This window comes from Penicillium vulpinum (assembly GCF_028829585.1).
Source record: "Penicillium vulpinum strain IBT 29486 chromosome Unknown utg000004l_segment0_segment0, whole genome shotgun sequence".
Lineage (NCBI taxonomy): Eukaryota > Fungi > Ascomycota > Eurotiomycetes > Eurotiales > Aspergillaceae > Penicillium > Penicillium vulpinum.
In genome coordinates this window covers 1619328-1636483 of record NW_026643244.1, presented here as the reverse complement: position 1 = coordinate 1636483, position 17156 = coordinate 1619328, and the positions used below count along the sequence as shown (strand labels likewise).

Genomic DNA, 17156 nt, shown 5'->3' with positions numbered 1-17156 from the left:
GAGTTGACAAATTGGGACGAAGAGGTTGCTCATGAAAAATCATGCGGCTCCTCCCGGGGCAAGATCCTTGCCCTTGACACTCTTCCACTCCACACCCAAAGCACCGATCATGCTGACAGAGGCCACAGCTGCACTGACAATGAAAGTTTGAGTAAGTGCGTCATTGTAAGCAAGGAGGACTGCGGGTAGGTCAGTCTTGTCGACAACACTGCGGAGGCCAGTGACACCGGTGTTGAGAATCAAAGCTGGATCCAGGTTGGGGAGGTTCTTTGCGAGATACTCAACCAGCTTGTTTCTGAAAACATTGTTTCCAATAGAAATAAAAAGCGCACCGCCAAGAGTCTGGGTGAAGACGATGATAGATGTGCCGCTGGGTATATCAGAAATATCAAGAACAACTTGGGCAGCAATCATAGATTGCTGCATACCAGCACCAACGCCAACGCCAGCAAGTATCTGATAGCCGACCCAAACGCCTTTGGATGTGTCCACGTGGAACATGCTCATGAGACCGTAGCCGATAGCGAGAAGGACTGAACCGAAAATCATGAAGGGTGTGTAGTAACCGATGAGGGTGATGATGAATCCCGATACAACAGAAGCAACCACAACAGAAATCAGCATCGGCAGATTCATGATCCCTGAGCTCACGGGACTGGCATTTTTTATGGCTTGGAACCAGATGGGTAAGAAGTACACAGAAGATAGGAAGGCAGCGCCGAGGCAGAAACTGTAAAGGGCAGCGGAGCAAATAGTGCGCTGGAAGAAAATGCGTGGTGGCACCGTAGCGTTGTCTTGCTGTCTGTACTGGACAAGCAAAAACAAGAGAATCAGAACAGCAAAAAGGCAAAACAGCAGAATGACGCGCCAGCTATTCCAGGCATAGATGGTGCCACCCCACTGCAGAGCTAGCAACAAGCAGACAATGGCAGGGAGGAAAAGAGCTGAACCCACCGGGTCAAATTTTTTAATGCGCTCCGCCCATGTCGTTTCTTTGATATGGTGATTGGGGGCAGGGAAAAAGATTGCAATTACCAAGATAGTGACAGCTCCGATGGGAAGATTGATGTAAAAACACCACCGCCATGTCGCTTTGTCGGTGAAAGCCCCACCAAGCAGAGGTCCAGCCACGGACGAAATGCCGAACATGCTACTGATAAGGCCATTGTATAATGGGCGTTTTTCCAAGGCCACTGAGTGAGCCACCATGATGAGCGAGCCTGAGAAAATTCCAGCAGACCCAATTCCAGCAATGGCACGGCCCATGATAAGCGTCAGACTGCTGTTAGCCACGCCGCAGATCAGACTCCCCAGCTCGAACAAGCCAATGGCGACGAGGAAGGTCCATTTGATGTTGAAGAAAGTGTAAAACTTCCCGAAAAGTAGCTGAAGGGAAGCCGTAGTAAGGAGGTATGCTGAAATAAAAGTAAACAATATGCTCAGTTCACGTCGTTAACCTAGGTCGCATCGGCCTTTGACATACCACTTCCATACCATCCAACATCATCAAGGCTGTGGAATTGGCTGGTAATCTTCGGAATCGCTGTGGCAATGATGCTGTTGTCTGTAAAATTGGAGAATATTCGTTATCTGAGCCCTGGACTCAACTCCCAAGGTATAGGGCAAAAACAAGTGTAAACTTACCAAGAGCCACCAAGAATACGCCTAAGCACAATGCCAGTGTAATCAAAGCCAGTGTGGGACCTTTTGGGTGTTCGGTTCCCTCAGGTGTGGTGGGCTGGCCTGCGTGCTCGGCGTTGAGCTCAGCCGGTGCAGTTTGGACGACTACCTTTTCCTGCTCAGGGAAAATATCGCCGGTCAAAGACTTCTCCTCTTTCTTAGCGAGATTAGCCTGACTAGTGTGTTCTGCGGACTCCATTTCTAGTGTTTTGTACTCTGAAGGGCGATCCAGTAGAAATGTATTCAAGAGTAGTGAAAAAGAAAAACAAAAACCAAAACAAAACAGAGCGTGTTTTGATGAAATTATGTTGGTTGAAAGAGAGAAAGAAGAGATGGAAGGAGCAGACGAGGTGAAAAGGAAGAAAACTTTAAACCTCTGGGAAAGAACCACCGCTGACATGAAGCCCAGGAAAGGAAAGTTAGGTGGTTTCCCCCCGATTGGAAGAAGTTGACTTTATATTTGCTTTAGATCGCTATGTACTAGGAGACTTTATACGTTAAGGTCCAGGGACAGATGTTTATACCACCATTCTTTTAACATATGCAAACTATCCTGTATATCGCACTTCTCACCACAAGTTTGTTATATCTACTACATATCTACGAGCTATCTACGAGCTATCTGCGAGCTATCTGCGAGTTGGCTGCGAGATATCTGCGAGTTGGATGCTCTAACTATATTTCTAGAGTGTAAATTGAAGGATCTGGGCATATAGATGATCGGTTTCAGCCCTGGTAGATGCGCTAAGCCCGGGAGCTTGATCCAATTCAAGCTTTATTTACTGGGTCGCCAAGCTTCCACCAGATCTAGGCGCTACTCGATAATGTGGAAATTAATATGTATGCAATCCCATTTTGTATATCACTTTCATATCTTCTACTTCCTATACTTCATGTACTTGGTAACAGCTTTGCCAACGGCTTAGATCCCAGGGTCGCACTGCGGTGTATACTTTGTTATCTATTCAGGTGGGACAAAGCAAGTTAACTCTTTTGAACCTGGGTGTAATTCAAATCTGATTTGTTACAGGCGACTACTAGATTAGATCGGTTATGTCGACACCTCCCGAGGTCAGACACTTTCCAATTTGGGTTTACCCTACATTCTGTGATGAAACTAGTAATCCATAACGAAACACTCTCACTATAGAATAATCTTGGCATCGCAAAATCCTAACTTAGTCATGTACAATACCTATTTTGCTTGTATTCAAGTGTGATATATACGAGGGTTGCGACATTTCTTAATATCATGAGACTTCAACCCTTGGCCAAGTCGGGTTTGCCCTGGGTCTTACGACAAGCCTAGGGTGTACTATCTTGGTCGCACAATATTCCAATAGGGATCCTAGCACGTGGAAGCACAGTAATTTTCCCAGATTTCATCGAAAGTTTAACAGTAAAAGCGGATCGCATGAAGAAAACGCAAGACATAGATTGAGACTTCCTTACGCCCATAATTGATCTCTCGATTAGAGGCAACAGACAAACTAATCTTCAATCAGTATGATTTCGTCACATGGCGAGTTAAGACTCGTCGTGCCGCAATATAACCGGGATACCCTGCCTCGGGGATACAGAAATAACCCAACTGCGACTTCGGTCATATATATCGGAGTATCTCAAAGATCGCAGTGTAGCTCCTACCCCTAATTTCTAGTCCTCACATTATATTAAGAGTCACGGCCGTACATATTCTTGGAGAATATTTTGAGCTAGGTTAGGGGAAATGTGATCTACAAAATCCCACTGTAGACAACACGAAATATCCTTTGAGCTCAAGTCCTATGTTGGTCCATGTTATATTGAAAAAGATACCTACATATAACCCAGATAGACAGCTGGCTCTTACTTTGTAGATAGAATGTGGTGATTTTCCGAAGGTGGTGGTGATGAAAATAAAACCTGTTTTGAGTCGCCGACATTCTTTTCTCGTAATTTTAGAATGGTAGAGGCAGTTGCTCTTGACATACTACCTACTGAACTATGCATAGCTTCAATCTCTATGGTTTTATAGGCAGTCTTCGCTTGTTCTCTAGTAGGAACTTGAGCTTTACCTATATCTGCTTGTTAGCCACTATCCCCTCATCTAACGACGTGCGTTTACCAGCCAGAAAACAAATGACACCAAAAATGACATATTCAAAACCGGATTTGGGCATGTACAAGTCCCGTGACCTGCCAATGGAATAACGTGATTGGGGAACAACCTTACCTTGGCCAGACTGACTATCAATCGACGTAAGGGTGGGCTACATACTCATGACGTCGCCACAAACCAACTACCCGGAGGCGACCAAGTAAAACCAAGTATGATACATTTTAAAGCTCCCTATTTAAACAAGGTATTCTACATTAATCTGGGGAAATCCATAAAATATTTCTTCAATCACACTCCAATTGCCCAATTTATCGGAATCTTTCTACCACGCCCTTACCACACTACATCAATCATGTTCAAATCCATGTCCGCAGCACGCTTCGCTCCTCTCTTGAGAACCCGGGTGGCGACACAGACCACACCTAGCTTCCAAGCAATTCGCTGCATCTCAGCTACAGCCCCATGCAACAAGGGACCTATTGATTTGACAAAGGAGACACTAAAGAAGGTCGATCGGACCGTTGCTGATGCAGCAGTCAAGGGCATTAATACGGGTGGTACGTGTTCAATGTAATCTCACAAATGAGATACTGATGCTAACGTGACTTTCGCCAACAGAGAAAGTCACCCACAAGGTTAAAGATGTCGTTGGCTCAGTGAAGGAAAAGGGAGGAGAGGTCAAGGGCGAGGCGGCCGAATATACAGGCAAGAGCAAGGGCAAGGCAGCAGAAGCACTAGGTGAAGCTAAGGGTGCCGTTGGCCAAGCAAAGGGAAAGGGTGAAGAGTTGAAGGGCGAGGCGGCCGGGTATGCGGACAAGGGCAAGATCAAGGCAGAAGAAGCATTGAACGAAGCCAATGAAAAGACAAAATACTAGGCGATAGGCCAGGTTGAAGGATAGGCCAAGGAGATCAAGCATCACATTGATGAAAGGCTTCGATCTTGTCTGCCTGCAAAGACTGTTGTTAAGCTTGCATCACTTGTGATCCGAATTGTAATATTATTGTTGTATTCTGTTCATCAATCTCTTGTGGCCTGTAACGCTTCAATGCTTTAAACAAAGCTGAAAGCATCAATCTTCAGCTGGGAGGCAGCATGAGGACGTATTCGCGCGAGCTTAGGCCAAAGCGAATTACATCCTTATCCATAACTTCCACGTAGCGACCACCGGGGATGGTGTCCCCGTTAATGCTCGAGCCATTTGCACTCTCAAGATCAATAAGATAAGGCTTGACTTTGCCAATTCGATCACCGTATTCGTTGCGCTTTTCGACAAATCGGAATTGTAGCACTGCATGCTGCTTCGAACAACTGGGATGGTCAAGTGGGAAGTCTACCACCATACGCTCGCGACCGACCAGCCAGCAACTGCGTTCAGCTAATTCAACAGTTTCCAGCAAGTCTGGCCCCTTAAAGACATACATGCGCCAAGGTTCCTTGGAGGGCGGCTTGCGCGCCTCTGGAGGCTCATGGTATTTCAAAACTATTTCCGCACCACCCTGAACCTGAACTGTGTTGGTTTCCGCCGCGAGTCTACCCGTGGCATTGAAGTTTGGCTTTTGCTTTTCTGGCGCAGGTGCCTCTCCAGGGTGTGCAACATCGGTGAATGCGTCGGACTGCGAGGGGAGGGGGCCGCGTCGTTCCAATGCCTGCGGCGGAGGGCTGCGTGATTTTCGTGGCGAGCGGGAACGTGATCGTGTACCGCGGTGCCTTCGAGAAGATCTCCCTTCGTCTTCGTGGCGGCTATCACGGTGTCGATGGCTGCGGTGTCTGTGTCTGCGGCGGTCTTCGGCAGCTGAGCTTGTTGAACGCTCTCTGCGCTCGCGGCGAGGCCGATCACGATCACTTCGGCCGCTGGTTCTTTCAGCGGGACTACGGGATGTCCTCCGTCGAGAGCTATCCCGGTGAGAGCTCCGGCAATCTTTGTCGCGTCGTCTTGAGCCCGAATAGTGGTCGTCTTGAGGCGCATCTCGTCGCCGGCGTTCACGGGTCTGATCTGAGGGTGAATTCACGGAGTGCTGCCGGCGCTCTGGGCGATCGTCGTTGGACCCAGCCATTGTTGCTGTTGGAATGGGACTGCGGGGAAAAACAAATGTAGAGATCGAAGTGTTGAAGATCTTTAGATCAAAGCTCCAATATCGAGCTACACGTGACCAGTCCCGAGGCCGCGCCGAAAGATCCATGGGACCATCATCCTCATCCTCACGATGACTTTTAAGAGGAGCGCAGCGGATATTTTAACCGTGCTCTCCTAAATGACACCATGTGACAATGTTCAAGAAAATTAATCCTCTATATGCTAAACACCCGCAATTTTGGAATTCAACCGTCTTCCGCCCGCTTTCTCGTTTCAACACCAACTCTGCAGGCTATGGACTGAAGGCACCATACAAAAGCAGGAGCTACGCCACCTCAGCAGATTTCCCACATCAGAACTACTCATGGCCTAGCTCTTCATCTTTTACCCCGTATGACGTCTTGAATCTACCCCGTGGCGCAACGTACACGAAAAGACATTACTATGACCTCGTTAAGATCTATCACCCCGACCGGGATCTCAAAGGCCATCCTCTTTTCAATCACTTGACTGCTGAGACTCGACTGAAGCGCTACCGAATTGTGGTTGATGCACATAATCTTCTTTCCGATCCAGTCAAACGGGCAGCCTATGATCGAAATGGCACTGGCTGGACCCACACGGTATTGGAAACAACAATAGAACGCAACTCATATGGACCGAATATCTACTCAAATGCGACATGGGAGGATTGGGAAGACTGGCATAACCGCCATCAAGGGCCTCAGCAGCATGTTGTCGATCAGCGCACTTTCTCTCGGCTTGTAATCCTGTTGGTGCTGTTTGCGGGAGCCCTTCAAGCATCCTGGATCGGACAGGTGAATACTGGATTCAATGAGCGGTTACGTGGGGTCAACGAAGAGTCAGCCCGTGTCCTACAGGGCCGCAAAGACAACACTGTCAAACAGATGGATTCAAATGATGCCCGGGTGCAGGGCTTCCTCATTCGGAGAGACCCCACCGGGTCGGGTTTGAAGGGCAATGAACAACCGGTTTATCAAAGGGAGTTGAATCCTCTTCGGGATTTGGATGAGTCCTCCGAGGTTGGCAAAAATAGCCGAGGGCCTGCACGGCGAGTGGACCAGTCGGAACCTTCAGAACTCTCCTAGTCCTGGTAGATGAACATATGATTGCATGGCATTTTGACTTTTTATGTGGGCTCTTGTATTTTCATAAGCACTTGGTTGTACTCCGTAGTCCTGGAGACTTGCCTTTAATTGGATGGGGGATTGTACCTTACTTATATATTGGACATATGTTGTATTCCTCAGCTGTTAGGAAAGTAAATTACAATGAACCTCTTGTTCTAACTGTTTTTTGGGGCCCCCTAATGGCTTTGAGATTTTACTAAGAGCAATGGAAACAACACAATGTCGATTAGAGATCTTACAAAGTCATGATCTATGGTAACTATAAGAAACTGGGTATAGCGCCCCACCAAGGTCAAAGGAGAATAAGGGATGACTGCATATGTACATATGTAGTTAGAAAGCCTAGACTTCACATAAGCGAGCCAGTCAGCCAGCCCAGTAAGAATGGAATGCATACTCTGTATATTATGCCGGACGACAGGATTCCTCTCAGCTGATGCTCACCTGGAGATCGGATGACCGAACATTTACAATATGCAAAAGGTTTACGCTACCCCATAGACTTCAGAATATATATTAGTATTCTACATAAATAAAGTATGGCAGACCCCAAAATATTCATTTCCGTGTTTTATGATTTTCTGCGGAAAAGGGGGGCGTTGTCGGTCGATGCACTAATCACATTCCCACATCCAACCGATTTGGCGCCACAGGAGCCCCGTTGACGTCGGCGGGTCGATCCCCTCGTTCCAGGGGGGGGGGGTTGGACCATCTGCAAAAGGCCTCAAAAGTGCATTTTGGCCCCTATAATAATACCCCATTCTCCGTCAATCTGAGGCTGAATCAAGGGGGATAGGGGGTTTAAATTCTTTGGTCTAGACCGTCTCCTTCGATCTAGATATTCACGAGTTGCATATAATTTTAATATGGCAGATGCCAAAATCCAAAATGATCATGTGCACTGCGGATACCTCTGTGGATATTTCATATTTCACGCATATCACAAAAGGTAGGAAGAAAGAGGTTTGGATTTGGACGAAAGTACGTCGTCGTTTACTATTCACCGTAGTGCCGAGTACAGCCCTGAAGGGAATAAATATCCAGGTACACAAATATATAGGGCTACGTCATATTTGGAGTCTTTTTTTAGTTTTGAAAGGGGAAAACATCGACTTCCAAATATATAGAGAGTGAATCAGAAGAAAGAGGTGAAATCAAGAGTGAAGGACTTGGGACTAGATAGATATTAATATATAGGGCTATAGAAGAAATCGAAGCCATATATAAAAGGAAAAAAAAAGCCACCAAGTTTTATTTTCTTCCCTACGTCATAATATTCCCCCCCCGGTGCATCACGCCCCCAGTCCACTTTTTCCCTTCCTTCATCCACTACCATCCACTCCCATATCGATCCAAGCAATGGGCCTGGCGGGTACCCTATGTGAAAGTTGTTTCTCATCTCTCGAACACCTATCTGTTCTTTGATAGCCTCAACCTTATTCATCTTCCATGATATTCTAATACTCTCACATATTTTAACCTTCACTTTTCTTTTATTTGGCATCTTTACAACCCCTCGCCAAGATTTGTCCTCCCATTTGCAATTTCCGTCAAGCCCATAAACGCCTCATTTCATTCCATCCCGTACGTCACCATCGATATCATTTTATTGTCTTTCCCTCCACGGAGGAGCGAGAATGGGGGATGTTCATAGTAGGAGGAGCCCTCCATTCCCTTCACCAACAGAGACACTGCCACCTGCCAGGGTGCCTCAATCTCATCATATGCAGCCTCTTCGATCGCCTGGTCCCCGCCCCCCACATGGTCACCAATCCCAAAAATTGGTGGATGAACTTGCGGGGAGAGTAGATGCCCTTGAGAAGTCGTCCCTCAAACCATCTCGTCTGTCGCGCGGTGATTCTACAGACCAGCTTGTTGGGCTAACGCCCATAACCGAGTATCCACGATCGGAAGCCGAGCGACAAGAGGATCAAGGACGCAGTTCACATACCCTCAAGGAACTTCGAAAGCAGATGGAAGATCTTCTTGTATACCAACAGATGCAGCAAACCCAACCAGTCTTGTCCCAGAGTCCACCTTTCTCTACACACTCGACTGATCCTCCAAAAAAGAGACGTTTGTCCAATCCGTTATCCAATACCTCAACCGAGGCTCCAGCTGCCATCGTGCATACCTCCGCAGGCTCGGAAGGTTCAACAGGGACAATCAAAGGTGCTCAGACAGAGACACTTTCTGATCGCAGGCCAGAACGGACGCCTTCCTATCCCTTTCCACATATGCAAATTCTACACACACAGATTTCACACACTCAAAACAAATCAGTCAAAATGGGGATTGAACCAACAGCGCGTGGGGGACCATTTAGATTGAAGCTTCCATCCGAGAAATCTCTACCTCCAGAATCAAACGCTCCCGAACCGCATCCGAGTTTTCTGCCTGCTCATCATAGCCAAACCCAGGAAGATCCAAATTTTGTCAGTCCCGATCTTTATGATCTGACACTTCAGCTGAATGCGGATTCGGGGCTCGAAGCGTGGTGGTCCAACCTCATTGATATAATGCAGACATATTACGGGGCTGAGCGTGTGTCGCTTGCTGTCCCTGGAGATGTGACCGATTTGGAGAACGTACCCTGGGGCCAAAAGGCAATTTTTAACCAGAACGTGGATATATCGTTGCATGAACTTCAAGCGCGTCATATGGAGAAGGAATCCTCAACAGAGACGCCTCATTCACGCAAAAACGTGCAACAGAAAACCGAGGCAGTGTTCCACCAGGCTAAAGCGCCTGCACCCTCTCGGCCATCTCTCTTATCCCGGCACTCATTCGCTGGATTTGATAAAAACCAAGGCCACACCCCTCACGACCCCAACCAACCACCAGTTTCAAAGATAAATATCAAATCCGAGAAAAAGCACGTACATATCGCTTCCCATAACCCGCCATGCACAGATCATTTGATGGGAGAGAACCCCGAAGCCAGAGACGATACACTCAACAGTCTTCTCGGCAGTATGCGACAGGCTGTGTTCCCCATACCTAGACCACTGGAGGTAGAGCCAGACCCGCTCATCAAGCGTACAGGCGTGGTGAAGTTATTCGGGCGTACCCGTCCTACCATCTTAACACGTGAATATGCAGAAAGTGCTCAATATCCACAGCGTTGGGCCGAGTCAGTCGAAAGTCCCAATGAGATGGTTCAAGTTACTCCTGATGTTGAAGGTCCTGATGACAAAGGAATCGGGAGTGTACCAGTGCAGCAAAGCCTCGGAGTCGCTGGGTTGAAACATTATGATGAATATGAACAGGTTCCGCAGTCTCCGTGGTCTCAGTCCCCTGCTCCATCACCCGCTCCCCGTACAAATGCAGACCAGAATCCCTTCTTCACAAACCATTCGGTCGATGAAGGGGCCTTCGCCAAGAATCCGCCTTCACATGACTACTCTAATAATCTTCCACTCGAGGCCATTGGGGTCGATCAGTCAAAGACTGTCATCCATATTCCTCTCTTACATGGTGGTCACTCAAGATCTCACCGTCATACCTCATCGACATTGAGATTTCCCGTTGCTGTTGTGTCGATGTTGTGCACAATTGTTCCATATCCTCCTAATCTCAGACAATCACTTGCACTTCTGATGCCGCATTTGACAGCTTCTTTCTGCTTGGCTCAGCGATATAGCCAGCTTGAAAGACAGCTATCATCCAAAGTGGAAGCTCCTCGCTATGGTAATCTTTTAGGTCTCGGGGGCACTTTCTCGGATGCAAGCAGTGAGCTAGAGCTTGTTGCCGGACTTAGCGGTCACGTCAGCTACTCCGTTGGCGACAACAACCCAATGTCCGCGCATGCGAGCATGACTAGCCCTAGTGATCGTTCGTCTATGAAGTTCAGTCCTACCGTTTCTACTATGGGAACCCCTGGGTTTGATGTTGGCCATCTTGGATTCGGGTCTGCAAATCAATCTCCAGGGGTTACTTCACGACCTGGCGGCGAAGGTGCTGATGGCTACTTCAATGTTCCGCAAAATAAAAGTACCCGAGACAATGCGTCCCAGCACAGACCACGGCTCTCCAGGTCGAAGGCCACCACTGACTCGCCAGTTTCTCCCGACAAAATGGCCTGGAAACCAACCATCGGCGATGAGAACATCCTACAAGATCAATCTTTCTATGTCACATCACCATTCCAAGAGGTCAGACCGTCCCATACTTTTTCGCCAACCCAGCAATCATCACGTCAAGCGTCGACAAACTCGTTGTACGCCCAACTGCAACGGGAGCTCCCGCGTCCGTTCTCTGACACGATAGCCCAGCTGATGCTCAACTCGATCCCATTGCATCTTTTCCTGGCGAAACCACAGAGTGGGGAAGTGATCTGGACCAATTCCAAGTTCGACGCTTATAGAAGAAGTCAGCACCAGGATCAAAGATTCCGAGACCCTTGGCAGAATATCCATAGTAGCGAGAGTGAGCATGTTCATATCAAATGGGCCAATGCCTTGCGCACAGGTGCACAGTTCACTGAAAGGGTGCGTGTCCGAAGATTCAATGATGAATCGGCATATCGCTGGTTCATTTTCCGAGCCAACCCGCTGTTATCGTCAACAGGAGAGGTATTGTACTGGATTGGTTCTTTCCTTGACATTCATGAGCAGCATATTGCCGAGCTTGAAGCAATTCAAGAGAGGGAGAAGTTTGCTATTGATGCAAAGTATCGTGCATTTTCCAATTCGATCCCACAGATTGTGTTTGAGGCAACGGAGACCCGCGGGTTGATATTCGTCAACGAGCAGTGGAATCTGTACACCGGTCAACCCCTCGAGGAAGCACACGATCTCGGCTTCGCTAAACATGTTCATCCGGACGATCTCGAAAAGTGCGGTGAGCTGTCGCTCAACAAAATTTCTCCGAGCGCGGACCAGGATGATAGCAGACCTGGTGAGTTCCAAGTTGGGTCAGCTCTTGATGAACTTGTGAAGCGCGGCATTGCTTCATTACAGCAAGATGAGACTGGCCGAGTCTTCTATTCTACTGAGATCCGCCTTCGTTCTCGAGGTGGCGATTTCCGATGGCATTTGGTTCGCCTGGTACGTGTCAAGACAAGCAGTTTCGGCAGCGAAGAAGCCTCTTGGTACGGAACATGCACCGACATTAATGACCGCAAAAACCTCGAAAGAGAACTCAACAAGGCCATGCAACAGTTGAATCATCAAATGGAGTCCAAGACGAAGTTCTTCAGCAACATGTCGCACGAGATCCGAACCCCGCTTAATGGAATTCTTGGTACCATTCCGTTCATTCTGGACACGCAGCTTGATAGCGACCAGAGGCGAATGCTTGATACCATCCAAAACAGCTCGACTAACCTTCGCGAGCTGGTCGACAATATTCTTGATGTTTCCCGCGTCGAAGCCGGCAAGATGTCTATGGTCAAATCTTGGTTCCATATCCGATCAATGATCGAGGACGTAATCGATACTATCGCCTCACGGGCGATAGACAAGGGACTCGAGATCAACTATCTCATAAGCGAAGACTTGCCATCAATGGTGATTGGAGATCGGTTCCGAATTCGTCAAGTCCTGATCAACCTTCTCGGCAATGCCGTCAAATTCACTGCGCAAGGTGAAATTCACATCTCTTGTGGCATGTATCGGGATCCATCTGCGAATCCCAATGATACCCAGGCATTCATGAACTTTGAAGTCGTGGACACCGGAAAGGGATTCAGCTCTCATGATGCGGAGCGACTTATGCAACGATTCAGTCAGCTTGGAGAAAATGGGTCACAGCAGCATGCAGGTAGTGGTCTGGGGCTTTTCCTGTCGAAGCAACTTGTCGAAATGCATGGAGGCAAGCTCACTCCGAGCAGCAAAGAGGGCCAGGGAGCGAAGTTTTCTTTCTATGTCAAGGTCGATGCTCCTCCGCCGCCTTCCCCCTCTGAGCAGCCCAAATTGATACGCCAGAGTTCAACTGCTTCAAGAAGGCCGGTGGAGTCCAGAACGACCTCTTATCAACAGGCACCTCCTCTAGCTCCCAGAAATTCCGACTCATCCGGCCAAAGCTACGATACCACTTTTTCTGCTTCGTTCTCAATCGCATCATCTGCTCTTCCGACCCCAGATATTGGCCCCGCGCCCCTGCCGCCTCCATTGGAGGAGACAAGAGCTGTGATGAATATGCCAGATGTAGTCTCGGATACAAGAATCGAACCTGCTATTACAGAGCCCGACATACCATCCCACGTCACGTCGCCTAAGTCTCAATCATCTGCCTCTCCAGATACGCCAATCGGACCGGTATCTGTACCCGTTCATGGTCCTTTCTCCATCGTCATTCTGTGTCCGCTCAAAAACTCCCGGCAAGCCATAAAGCAACATATTGAGCAGGTCGTCCCTCATGAGATTCCGTTCAAAGTCACAACATTACTTGATGTTGATGAATGGAAAGATATGATGCACTCTACTTCCAACGAGCCTTGCACACATCTTGTTCTGAATCTTCCAACAGATGATATCTTGGAGGTTATTCAGAACATCGCAGACTCAGGCTCGGATCCCGCGCCCGTCATTGTCATAATTTCAGACCTTTACCAGAAGCGTCAAATTAGCTCACGAGTCAAAGAGCTAGCAGCTTTAGGAAAGCAGGTTTTCATTGTGCCAAAGCCTGTCAAACCTTCTGCTTTCTCGTCTATCTTTGATCCCAATAGCAAGCGTGAGCTGAGCAAGGATCGCAATCAAGACATGGCGCGCGAGATCAATAATAACTTCAAGACTGTCTCCAAGATGGTGAAAGAAGTTCTGGGCAACAAGGGTTATCGAGTTCTGCTCGTCGAGGACGACGAAACCAATCGAGATGTAAGTTGATTTCTAAGAACTATGTTGAATTGATTGCTAACTCATATATAGGTCATGTTGAAGTATCTCGATAAAATCAAGCTGATGGCGGAGACTGCATCCAATGGATTGGAGTGCACCAACATGGTGCTATCTAAAGAGCCCGGATACTATTCTCTCATCATCGTGAGTCTTGCTTTAGACCCTTTTTCTTCCGCAAAACTAACCACGTCGATTCGTAGTGCGATATTCAGATGCCTATCAAGAACGGTTACGATACCTGCAGAGACATCCGTGACTGGGAGCAATTGAACCATTACCCACAGATTCCAATCATGGCACTTTCAGCCAACGCAATGACAGATCAAATCGAAAACGCTGCCCGCGCAGGGTTCAATGACTACGTCACCAAACCAATCAAACACAATGAACTGGGGAAGATGATGATGGGTCTTCTCGAGCCTGGTCGCCCACTCATGCTTCTGCGAGACCGTCTTGGCCCAGAACACCAACAAGCTATCGCTGCTCGCCGCTAGGGACTTCCCCAGGTCTTTGACCTGCCCTGGCGACCTCCATTCCCGACATCTTTGCTACTTTAATAGCATGTTTCTGTTTGAATATTTCTTTTTTTATACATATATAGCCAGCCACATCCCTCTCCTCCGGTTCTTGCATTTAACATTCTTATCATGGACCACGGAGTAATTTTTGATGATTCATTTTGGTTGGAATTGTGTTTTCGGATTCGGGGGATTGCACAGGGGGGTCATTGGAAGTTTGCTAGACACGCATGAAGCGTGCTTTACATTTTTGGGCCTGATATCACGATTTTGGAAGCCCCATTGTGACATTTGCATTTGTATTTGGTCTTGAGTCATTGATAATATTCCCCAGCATTTGCACAGGCTCAGGAGGGCACTAGCTCTTACCTCGATTTTTACTCTGATCATTCATGAGCACAGATTCCCCTCGCCCTCTGAGCCTGTGCATCATGGAGTCAGTGCTCTAATTCTTGCTTTTTGTTTATGAAGCAAGCAGAATGCCTTGTTTTGTCATTGTTTTTTTTTTTTTGCTTTTCTTTACATTCTTGTGATACCAGATTATGAGCGCGTGGCACACCTCCAGGGCTATCTATCGTCTGGATCTGTATTTGGTAATAATCCAACTCTTTTCGTTTGACCTCTTTTTTCCTCTTTCTTTTCACTCAACTTTCAATATTCTTTCTGCGTCGGCGTTTAGATGGTGCATGGAATATGTTGCCAGATAATTGGGCTCTTTGCCGTGAATTTTTCTCTAGGAGTTTTCGAGGTCGAAATATATATCATACAATATACTATGCATCACGAGCTAAAGCAGCCTAGATCTTAATGGCAAGTACCGGAGAACTAGATCATTGTTTTAATGTCTATTTTCTGACACGCATAATAGTGCTGAATGCACAGTAATATATAAATCATGACTAACAAGAGGCTGGTAAGTACATATTTCCCAAAAAGGGAAAGTGAATGAGTTGGCATGGCGCATGTGGCGGTGAAGGAAGTAGAAAATCCCCGCAACCCCCCACTTGGAAAAATAATAATCTAGGATTTGCATTTGCATTTGAATTTGATTTAGAGACTTGAAATTGGGGCACTTGAAGGAAAGGTTGCAGATTATTCAATCTTGGAAATACTTCATCACACCACCTGGGTAGCCCTAGACAAAGAGACATTAATTGAAGGCTATAGTCAATGAAAACAGGCACACATACGATTGTTTTCGATACTCGGATCGAAACAGCGTGCTCGTGTAACATATGCAGGGAAACTCTGTTGGCATCGTACGTATACGGAGTATTCGGTCTCCGTCACATTAGAAGGTTCAGATTAGAAGGTTCAGAGCAATTCCTTTGAGTATCAAGTCAGAGTTGAAGGAGGGGCGGATCAGGACCTAGTTAGTGGAAATACTATGAAGAGCGAAGGCAGACCAAAAAAAGGTGTATGGCCCCTTCCCAAGCCGAATTGTGTACTGCGCCTTATTAGTTGCCGTGCTGCCCGATATTGACCTGGTCGAATAAAAGATTGTGCTCAGCCATTTTCAGCACAAAGGAAGACGAATTACATCCCTGCGATATTCACCAAACCAGGGTCCTGATGACATGTTGAGAATTGAAGGAGGGTGGTGTCACAGGGTTCCTCGGTAGCATTGTGTGTTTACGGGGCATATCGTGAGTCATCAGGCTGCAAGGCATGCAGGCCTGGCTTAGGCATGGTGAGGCATCAACGGGCGAACGAGAAAAAAAAAAAGAGAAGTAGAGTCAGCAAGGCAGATCCAGATCCGGTTTAGAACACCCGGGCCTCGAAGGGTGTGCCCTGTAATCCCATTCCTTTCCCAGCCAGTTGGGCCTGCGTGTTATTCATGTCAGCAAGGTTCTAGGACCAATGATGAAGGGTCGTGGGCGGCACAGCATTTCTCGAAATATAGTATTTCCGACGAGGCTTGCAGGATGGACTCCCTTTATCGTACATGCCCCATAGATATCTTCAGGCAAGTCATCGACCATCTGCATAGAGTGGGGTGTTCTCTTCTCACGTTGATAGGCGTCTACAGCGCTTGTCGATGCAGCAATACTCTGCCCTGCCTTTGTCTTGCTGGCAAGAGCTCTGATGGCTATTGGTGGGTTCGTGCAAGAGGGGGGATTTCTTGTTGTGTGCAGCAATAGCAGCCGCCTCCAGGCGGACAAACGGAGGGACAAGGATCACCGTCCACTTGAGTTTTTTTTTTTTGTTCTTCTTGTTATTCGACGTGGACCTGTTGCTCATTGGTTGTACGATTTGCCTTTTTGCTCATATATTGCTAGGATGATTCTTGATAGAACCTTGCAAAAAAAGCATGAGGCCACGGATTTGGGAACAATTTCGAGTTTCAATCTTTCTCACGGTCCTTTGGTTCATGCAGTGATGTCCAACATTCTCCGTGTGACCTGAATTGATTGCAGCGATCCTCATTTTTGGGCTCTTGGGCTCCGATCCTAAAGATGATGTAAGGCCGCGAGACATCCCGGGATCTTTTAGGTTATTGCGGAAGAGCGTATTTGACCACAGCTATACAACTAAAATGCTGTGTAGGTATAGGAAACTGATCAACTAATCATCATGTTAGACTTGAACAGTTAGAGAGCGGGAAATTGTCATACCGGTTCTTGTGTAGTCCGTCTTATCTTTGGGGCTTTTGACGAACGAATCAACCTTGATCGTCCTCTCCCCAGCCCCCGAATTTCTGAAGAAAAAAAACAGTTTTAATAGGGACAAAGGCGGGGGAAAACGGATAAGTATGAGAGAGGAGGAGAAAAAAAAAACTCAGGAAAAGGTGG

The 17156-nt window shown here is 47.4% G+C and overlaps 5 protein-coding genes across 5 annotated transcripts; 3 read left to right on the top strand and 2 right to left on the bottom strand.

The window, feature by feature from the left end:
- Positions 1-39: 39 nt before the first annotated feature.
- Positions 40-1879, bottom strand: N7479_009174 (MDR family MFS transporter; the record flags this gene model as incomplete). The annotated part of the gene is made up of 3 exons (XM_057256867.1): positions 40-1415; positions 1484-1564; positions 1645-1879. 3 exons carry the CDS (start codon positions 1877-1879, stop codon positions 40-42), a joined length of 1692 nt encoding a protein of 563 aa, XP_057104325.1.
- A 2254-nt stretch (positions 1880-4133) lies between these two features.
- N7479_009173 (uncharacterized protein) lies at positions 4134-4656 on the top strand (the record flags this gene model as incomplete). Its single annotated transcript, XM_057256866.1, has 2 exons — positions 4134-4338; positions 4400-4656. 2 exons carry the CDS (start codon positions 4134-4136, stop codon positions 4654-4656), a joined length of 462 nt encoding a protein of 153 aa, XP_057104324.1.
- Positions 4657-4858: 202 nt separating this feature from the next.
- Positions 4859-5836, bottom strand: N7479_009172 (putative FHA domain protein SNIP1; the record flags this gene model as incomplete). The annotated part of the gene is made up of 1 exon (XM_057256865.1): positions 4859-5836. The coding sequence occupies one exon, from the start codon at positions 5834-5836 to the stop codon at positions 4859-4861; it is 978 nt and encodes a 325-aa protein (XP_057104323.1).
- Positions 5837-6050: 214 nt separating this feature from the next.
- N7479_009171 (J domain-containing protein) lies at positions 6051-6965 on the top strand (the record flags this gene model as incomplete). Its single annotated transcript, XM_057256864.1, has 1 exon — positions 6051-6965. The coding sequence occupies one exon, from the start codon at positions 6051-6053 to the stop codon at positions 6963-6965; it is 915 nt and encodes a 304-aa protein (XP_057104322.1).
- A 1766-nt stretch (positions 6966-8731) lies between these two features.
- pkhB (putative sensor histidine kinase/response regulator) lies at positions 8732-14340 on the top strand (the record flags this gene model as incomplete). The annotated part of the gene is made up of 3 exons (XM_057256863.1): positions 8732-13825; positions 13877-13990; positions 14047-14340. The coding sequence occupies 3 exons, from the start codon at positions 8732-8734 to the stop codon at positions 14338-14340; spliced, it is 5502 nt and encodes a 1833-aa protein (XP_057104321.1).
- Positions 14341-17156: the final 2816 nt, after the last annotated feature.